This window comes from Pinus tabuliformis, chromosome 3_1 (genome assembly GCF_031772625.1).
Source record: "Pinus tabuliformis cultivar Carrire ecotype Pingquan chromosome 3_1, CPIR1, whole genome shotgun sequence".
Taxonomy (NCBI): Eukaryota; Viridiplantae; Streptophyta; class Pinopsida; order Pinales; family Pinaceae; genus Pinus; species Pinus tabuliformis.
Window position 1 is genome coordinate 792,715,229 of NC_142301.1, and position 9,148 is coordinate 792,724,376.

Sequence of the window (9,148 nt, forward strand, 5' to 3'; positions counted from 1 at the left end):
TTAGTTCCTCATTATCATTTATAACATTCATTTATATATAAGCAAATTTTATGTAGCAAAATGGTCCATTTTACAATAAGATGTGCAATTCTTCTTCTTCTTCTTCTTTTTTTTTTTTTTTTTTTTTCTCTCAAGTTAAAGTTTACCCATAATCTTTTTATACATGGTTAATGAGGTAAATGCGTGCATTGGTAAAACATTCTTTCTTGTTGCAATAGTGTTTTTGTTACAATAGTTTTCTTTGTTGCATCTATGAAGCCTTCAGCTATATCAACCACATTAATATTTTTTATGTGGTTGTACTAGTAATATCTTAATTTCCTTTTTCTGCTAACATTTTATCGTCCCACAATTTCGCATTAAATTTTGAAATAATAATAATTTTAATATTATCTTTATTCATATTCATATTACATCGAATTAAACTTTATATAAATTTTAATATATAATATTTTTCAAAAAAAATCTTAAATATAAACACAATTAAATAATCCAAATCAACCATTTTTTTTTCAAATAATTTTAAACATAAATATATCACAATCAAACAATAAAAAAACTTCTTATTTTTCCAAAACAAAACTATATTTAGAAATTTAAAATATTTAAATTAATTATAATCAAATTTCAAAATTAGAAAATTGTTTATTAATTTATCACAACTAAATACCGAAAGCAACTTACTTTCTTAACATATCTAATTAACTGTAATAAAATTCACAAAAGTACAAATTAACTATTAATTAACCAGAGTAAATTTTCATTTAAGTATCTAATTAATTGTAATAAAATTCAATTAACTAGTAACAAAAATAAAAATTAACCATTAATAAATCAAAAATAATATATATATATATATAAGTTTACATTTAGAATTTTTAAAAATATCTAACCAACTATAATCAAATTCAAAATAATAAAAATAAACTATTAATCAAACTCAAACTCGTGAAAATAAGAATAAACTATTAACGGATCATAATAAACTTTCATATATATATAGATATTAAAACATATTATTCTACATTTAAAAAATCTAATTATCCAATTAACTGTAATCAAATTCACAAAAGTAAGAATTAACTATTAGTAGATCAGACTAAGTTTAGATTTATGTATTAAAGAATATTGTAACATTCTCTTTAATCTAATACTGACATAACTGAAAGATACCAAATACCTGCATGCCTTTTTACTTTTGACCTGAAATTTAAGACGATGCCTATATATTCTTTTTCGGTCTTTTTACCAAGGATTCCATGAAAAGTTGATGCCAACTTTTTGCTGAGAACCACTAGGTAGAATATCGATTCTTGGGGATCCAGAAATCATAGGCAAGGGTCACATTTCCAGAAGAATAGGATCCAGAATTCAAAGGCAAGGGTCACATGTCCTAAAGAATAGGAACCAGGAGGTTATATGTGTCCTTGTTCTCCAGTTCAGTTGCGTGGGGGTGCCTAAGAATCGGCAAGTAGTTATATGAATTTGAAATTACAAGTTGATTAAGTCTAACGGAACCCCAAAGATTGCGACAGTTTCATGCAATAATTACAATTCTCATTGGCTGTAATCTCCTTGTTTGTATATGTGTTCTTTATTGCGACAGTTTCATGGAATAATTGCAGCCCTGAGGACTAGAATTCTCATTGGTTGATATCTCTTAGATTGTTCAAGTATTCTTTATTCTGGTAAGTATATGTTGGTTTCATGAGTGGGTCCTTCCTGAGGCTTTATGAAGGCACTTACTTGCACTGCACTGTTTGTTACCTAATAAATAAGGTTGATGGCAGCTAGAAACGCCATCAGCTCTCAGCAGCTGTTCTCCTTCGCAGCCTTTCACAAGTACAATCCCTGGAATTTTTCTGTTTAAAACTGTCTCAGCATCTGCAAAAATAAACGTTTTGTGCCCACCAAATTCTTTCAATCTTGATCTGCAACCTGCAATGTCTTCTCTAACAGACATCCGCTCCCTTAAATATATATAATAGCCACTCTTGATCTGCAACCAGCATTGTCTTCTCTAGCAGACATTCACACCCTTAAAATACATAAGAGCCACGAGTGGCTCTTCTCGGTATTGGAGAAAGAGCTTTGTTATTATTCCATGGCTTTTTCTCCGATACATGCAGCCATTTTTAATTCCTAATAGCCATGCCCAATATTTTTTATTATTATCATATGCTGCTGTTTTCCTCGCTGCCACCATTTTTTTCATGAGCTTCTAGAATAGGTTAGGGTGGTTTAGAGGATCCCCATTCATTCAAATCCTGTTTTCCTCATACAGATGAAGGATTTCACTGAATTAAGTGAGAGCCATTAGGCTTCCACAAAGAAGTGAACTCACTCCTGCTTTTCCTGACTGAATCACAAATACCAAGTATTGAACTGTATCAGTGCAGCAATGACAATTATGGATGACAAAAAAGTCAAGGTATTTGCCACGATATGTTGATCAATAATTATATTATTTTTCTCTTCTGAATTCTATATGCCATGTTTTTCAATTTTGCTTCATTGTTTCCTTTCATGTTTCTGCAGTCCTCCTGGCGTAAGTTTCTGGTAAGAAATCGGTCGAACATCAAGAGCAAAGGGGATGAGTTCCAAGCTGATGAAATTGTTGAAGGTAATCAAATACTTCGTAATCTGAAAATACATCCATCCTCTAGAATTATGATCCCAACCCCAGTGAGTACTCAGTAAGCCTGGAGTTATGCAATAAGCTTAGATTTATGTTAGAGGTCTGAGCATCAGTAGTGCAAAATAAAAAACAAATTCGTTTGCTATGTCCTACTATTGTTTTTTATCGGCTATTATAGAGATGTAATGGCAATGTTTCACTCACGAATATGCTCTGGTAATGAATTCATAGATGATTGAGAATTTTTTGCTAATTAATTCATCGGGATCGGTGCATTTAGCTTATTTTTCACTGAGACTAAATATAAAATCTGCAGATAACTGCGAATCCTTGTCTGGGAGACGAAAGAGCTGCCCAGATAACGAATCCTCGTTTTCACGAAAAAGCTTTACTGGTACTCAACAAAATCCTTCAACAAGATAATATGCCCAATTTTATTTTACAGGTGTTTCAGAATACTTGAAAAATGCACGAGTTTTCTCCCAGCCTTTGATTTGATTTACTAGGGATGTGTTACTTTGCTTTTTGTCTCGGTGTTTACAATCATGACAGAAATCTTGTTGAATTGAAATGCAGCTAATTCCAAGCCTGTAACAATGGAATCAGAGTTGTCCCAGAACGCAGATGCTCGTGACTTTAGGTATGGTATTTTGGTTGAATTTAATTGAATTTAACTTTAGCTGAAATTTGATAATGGTGGAACATACGGATTGAGTTTATTATCCATTTGAAACATAATCTGTCCCCCTGCTTGTGCGAAGTTATTCTGGGATAGTTTATAATGAGTTGAACATAATTTAGACTTTATTCTTCATTTGGTCCCAAACATAATACCATGAGAATGTATTCGACTAAAAAAAAAATAGACGCAGTTTTCTTCAGGGCAAAATCTCTCTCCCCTATCGTTCTGCTATGTGCTTTTATCAAATAACCATAATACAGATAACTAATGCTGACAGAAATAAGGTTATAAAAAATCGTGTTTTTAAATGATCTGCAATGTAACATTCTCCAATTGTAATTTGTTACCATTTGTCCAGAATTTCGACTATAAGAAAGCCCGTCTCATCTAGATATTCAAATACGAGAACCCACTTCTGTGATGGGTTGCTTCTCTTGGAATTATTGAAGGCAGAATAATGTTGTTTGAAAATGTATTGGAATTTTGATTTCAACGATCTTTGTTCATATCAGTAAAGCAGCTTTTTAATGAACTAAGTAGGCAACTGAATGTTTGCGAAGCAGGGTATTTGTGGGAACATGGAATGTGGGAGGTAAAGCACCCTGCAATGGCCTGAATTTGGATGAATGGTTGCATACATCATCTCCAGCAGACGTCTACATTTTGGGGTATTAACAAACTCCCCTCATTACATCCAATCCAGCAAGATGAACAAAGCCCTGAAAATGTTTTATACATTTGCATTTTGTGTTTTTACGAACAAGAGGATATCAGTTAAAACTCTTTTAGTTTCAGAATGAAATGGGGTGTTGATAGTTTTTATTGAGATTTCCACAGTTGTGTCAAAAGTCTAACAGTATACTGTCTCTATGTGGATTTTCCCAGGTTTCAAGAAATTGTGCCTTTAAATGCAGGAAACATTTTAGGGGCAGAGAACAATGGTCCTGCTGCCAAATGGCTGACCCTTATTCACCAAACACTGAACAATTCAGGCACAAGCAAGAATAGAAATCAATGCAGGTGTTTATCACATTGCAGGGAAAAGTCTGCTGAAATTCCAGAAGCCGTTTATTGTTTGGACTCAGATTGTGAATGTTCCAAAGAGCGTAAAAGTTCATCTTTTTCGAGCAGAAAGTCTTTTCTGGACTTGAACATCTTTTCTAAGCCACACTCTGAAGTTACAAATGACCAAAAAAAGCTAGAACAGAAATGTAGCTTTGCTGACTATCTCTTCCCAGGAAGATCATTTCATAGAGTAGATTCTAGTTCCTCTTTTATGTCAGTTTCATCAGAGGACGAGTATGCTTTGAGTGAAGGAGGGTCTCCCTCTAATGTTTTTCACTCTCCAATGTTAAGTAGTCCATTATCAGATAACTCCGACTCAGGTCGGATGAATAACAAGTTTAATTCAAGCAAGGAGAAGTACTATTTGGCAGCTAGCAAGCAGATGGTTGGCATTTTTCTCTGTATTTGGGTACGTAGCGATTTGAAACAACATGTACGAAATTTGAAAGTTTCTTGCGTTGGACGCGGGTTGATGGGTTACCTTGGCAACAAGGTGAGAAAAAATATTCCCTCCACTATTTTTTAAATTTTTTGTTTCTAATGCTTCTGGTCCAGCAGTTATTTGCATACTTCTTCTGCAAGTTTACTTTTAATTTACAATTGTGTCTGTTCACTAATTTACAAAGACAAATCCATTTTCCAACAACAGGACTAAACACTGGTCCATTCTTGACTAAAATAATTCTGCAAAACCCTAGGATAAATTTGCAGAAAGCAGTGTCCTAACAGGCTACACAGCATCACCTCATGCTGCATGCCACAGTAGAATGTCAAAAGCTCTACAAAGGACTACTTAATTTCATTATCTATTATGGAAACTCTGTGACCTTTTTGGTCTGATCAATTACTTGGATTACACTTGCTTTCAGGGTTCCATCTCTATTAGCATGCTGCTCCATCAAACAAGTTTCTGTTTTGTATGTTCTCATTTGACCTCTGGTGAGAAAGAAGGTGACGAGATCCGGAGGAATTATGATGTTTTGGAAATTTTGAAGAAGACAAACTTTCCACAGATTCGCAAGTTCTCAGCAGAGAAAACCCCAGAAAGCATTTTGGAGCATGAGTAAGTTTCAAATGAGAATATTTGAATTTTGTGTCTTCATAAATGATAATACATTACTAGGCATATCTGTAGGCAAGAACAAATAGAAGGGGCATTAGGTTATTCCTTCATGGGTGCAGACTATATTTTCCAGTTGGGAAGTTACTTGAGTAGAACTTTCAGTTTGTTGTCATTGATTGCATCGCCTTTGTGTGGCAAGTTGATTATCTTATTTTATCTTATAATTCCATTTCACAGTCGAGTCATTTGGCTTGGGGATTTGAATTATCGTATTGCTCTTTGCCATGGTGAAACTATGGACCTGGTGGAAAAGAATGACTGGGAGACTCTGTTGGAGAAAGATCAGGTAGGTAGACACACTTCATGCTAAATTTTTTATTGCGGTTGTTCAGTTCTTCTAGACTTTGATTTGAAACTTGGTATCTTGAAATAAATCAAATCTGGCATGCTCTATCACAGCTTCAAATTGAGCAAAGAGAAGGACATGTATTCAAAGGATGGAATGAAGGAAAAATAGATTTTGCTCCTACTTACAAGTACCAAAGAAATTCAGACTTCTATGCTGGAGGAAATTTAAAATCAAGAGAAAAACGCCGCACACCAGCATGGTAATCTTAAGTTAATGTAGTATTGACGTTTTGATCGCACATTCTGATTAGATTGAAATCAGTTTTCCATAAGTCCTCATAAACTAGAATATTATTGATGTTGATAATATCAGATGTTGGAAAGTGAACTTAGGCTAATAAAAAATATGAGCTTGAACTGAGCACTTGCAATCTAGCCCATGGAAAGTAGATTGCCTGATTTTGTAGAAGCTCCATTGAAGGTCCCACTTAAAAGGAGAAATGGAATTCTCTCTATCGGCTTTGGAGGATTTTCTGTTATATTTTTATTGTGTTTTTGTTTAAGACTGTTGCTTATGTGAGTTGCACCTGAGAAAATTTTCCATTTTGATGTAATTATGTTCTTGGTATAAGGCCTAGAAAAACCTTAGCAGGAAGGGTTCAGAGAAAAAGGAAGCCTCCTCTTGCTGTTATCTAGCTCTTAGCCCTTTCATTAATCTTTTCTGGAGACTCTAATCACCAGGTTATAAAGGTTCTATTGTTTGCAAAGTATCAAAGTTTTTAGATACTCTTTCGCATGCTCTATCACCAGGCTTCGTGCTAGATCCACTTGTTATTCTTGTATAGCTCTGGTAACTTTCATGTCAGGGATATACAATGAATTTGAGCAAAGAAATTTCAAAATGGTACATTTAAATATTTATTGAAAGGGATTTTATATATTAGTGTATAAAGAGTAAAAACACATTGTGTTGCAGAGATAAGTAATTGGTTCCGTAGTACCCTTTTATGGGCCTCAAGTGGCTATATAGCTTATAGAAAACCTGCTTTGGTTTATTGGTTTTGCAGTAAGATGTGATATAGTAGGTAGCAAAGTGTAAATTTGGAGAGGCCCTTTAAATGATGCTGCATAATGATTATTTCTACTACCAACTCCATTTTAATTTTTATTCAATTATTGTAATCTTTAGTTTGGACATATATTTCCTCCAAAAACATGCAACTACTACACATTTTAGCATTTCAGCAAATATTTTTCAATAATTTTAACTTTTGATTGTCATCACTATTTGTCATTCAGGTGTGATCGTGTACTTTGGTATGGTAAAGGCTTAAGACAGCTTTCTTATGGCCGGCGAGAGTCAAAACTCTCTGATCATCGACCTGTTTATTCTGTTTTCATAGCAGAGGTGGACATGCTGAACCGAAGTGCAACTTAAAGAAATCTTTCACCAACCCAGTTGCAAAATTCCAAGCGGAAGAGCTTCTGCCATGAACCCAAGGCCTGTTCAAATTCACAAATATCAAGTAAGAATTTGTCCTTTCTGTCTTCCTGGGCTAATTATGGCTGCAAAACATCCAGCTGAAATCATGTCTTTCCTTTAGGATCATTTAGCTATTAAAGCATGTTGAATGAAAAGGTTTCAGTACTAATACAATATTATCTTTAACCATTTATCCTTCATGAGTGTGTATTCATGTTTTTGGTTCTATTTCGTATTAAACAGGCGTCATAAGCTGGAGAATTTTTATGAACAAAAAGGAGAATAATGGAAGCACATAGTTTCACATGTGTACCTTTTCAGCACCTAGCACATCAGACATGAATTCTGCAAAGAAAGTCAGATTCAGTGGTGCAGTTGATTACATTTGCATTCCAAAGAAACTGAGTATATGCCACTGCAAACATTTTTTCATGGTATGAATTCTAGTTTACCTCTGCAGGATTGCAAAATGTTCATCAAATTCTAAACTTCAACCTAAAGTTCTTTATGTTTTAAATAAATATGTTTGTGTGGCAGGCTTGATAGGAGTCCTCAACAAGTTTTAACATCCAATGGTATCGGTAGGGAGAAAATGCTACTCCAAAAAGTATTCGATCATTCCTTGCCTACTACAAAGTACAGACATAATGATCAGGTAAAAGTCTATAGCCCTTCTTCATTTTAATTGACTTCATAGGTGTTAGATTTGTTAAGGAAAACTCTGTTTCTGCACATTCCCCTACATCTCTTCCTTCTTAGCATTACAGTAAAACTATTTTAGTATTATCCTAGTATTATCCTCCTTTACAGTATATTACCGTTTTTGATAGACATTTGCTCACCCCCTTTTGGCAGGTCATGGCATCGAGGTTTATATGTTCTCTGGTGATTTGATTTGGATGTCCCTAGGATAATTAATGCAGTAATACAAGTATCCTAGGGTAAGGATCAAGCTCAGTCAATTTTACCCAGCAGAAAGTAGCTTGATTCTGATGGGAACAATATTTCAAAATAATGCAGTTGTTACCAGTATTGATAATGATAGTTCTTTGAGAGTATGGTTGGAAAAGATGAAATAGCAAGTTGATGTAAAGCAGAGAGCGCAAAAGATGAAATGCAAGCAAGTTGATGAAAAACAGAGGATAGCCAATTTTGCAGGGCCAAGTAATACACTAGGACTTGTCTTGTTAAAGTCCGATCTTATGTTTTGTCTAAAATAATTTGTATATCAAAAAATGTTTATGTATATATATCAGGGATCCAATGTCAAGAATTTTGGCATTTAACTCTTTGTTGCTGCCTAAATATTTAGATACATGGTACTTTTTTTAGCTGAAAATGCATCTGAAACAGTATAAAATTATTTTAAAAGAGTTGGTACACTTGTACGTAGCACTGCATGCTTGGTGCATATATTTAGCAGCGCTACATAAGCCCCTCTTCCCTACATAAGTGATTCCAACTTCAAGGGTCTCTACACCTTTTGTAAAGATGTCCATACTGGAATATATCTACACAGTCTACTCCAATCGACAAATTATTGGTTCTCTCGATTGGAACGGGTTGGTAATTTCATGAAAGGTTGCTCCACATTGTTTTATTCGTAATGAGATATCTGGCAATTCAACTCCATCCCACAGGCGTCGTTTAATTATCATTCCGTTTTAGAGTTTTTGGAGGGAATCCTACAAAATAATTTAACCATTTGTGGTTAAATTGTAATTTTTTATGGTGTATAATGTATTTTTATTATATATCGATTTAGCAATTAAAAAAATTTGGTTTGGATATTTGGATTGTGAAAAATTCACAACTCAAACTTGTAATTCCAACTAATTCTTAAAAAATTTCGATTCCAGCCAATTCTAC

The 9,148-nt window shown here is 34.0% G+C and overlaps 1 protein-coding gene across 1 annotated transcript; it reads left to right on the forward strand.

Moving 5' to 3' along the window:
- The first annotated feature begins 1,764 nt into the window (after window positions 1-1,764).
- On the forward strand, window positions 1,765-8,869 carry LOC149189824 (type IV inositol polyphosphate 5-phosphatase 7-like). Its single transcript, XM_089411951.1, has 13 exons — window positions 1,765-2,431; window positions 2,539-2,623; window positions 2,955-3,032; window positions 3,215-3,278; window positions 3,881-3,988; window positions 4,206-4,878; window positions 5,255-5,448; window positions 5,686-5,794; window positions 5,908-6,056; window positions 7,096-7,322; window positions 7,523-7,713; window positions 7,817-7,934; window positions 8,135-8,869. The coding sequence occupies exons 1-10, from the start codon at window positions 2,402-2,404 to the stop codon at window positions 7,232-7,234; spliced, it is 1,629 nt and encodes a 542-aa protein (XP_089268077.1). The 5' UTR covers window positions 1,765-2,401; the 3' UTR covers window positions 7,235-7,322; window positions 7,523-7,713; window positions 7,817-7,934; window positions 8,135-8,869.
- Window positions 8,870-9,148: the final 279 nt, after the last annotated feature.

Excerpts from the sequence above, each read along its gene's own strand:
- LOC149189824 (XM_089411951.1), top strand. The coding sequence starts at position 2,402 with ATGACAATTATGGATGACAAAAAAGTCAAG. Across the intron at positions 2,624-2,954 it reads AGCTGATGAAATTGTTGAAG|ATAACTGCGAATCCTTGTCT; the intron begins GTAATCAAATAC and ends TAAAATCTGCAG. Across the intron at positions 3,033-3,214 it reads TTCACGAAAAAGCTTTACTG|CTAATTCCAAGCCTGTAACA; the intron begins GTACTCAACAAA and ends ATTGAAATGCAG.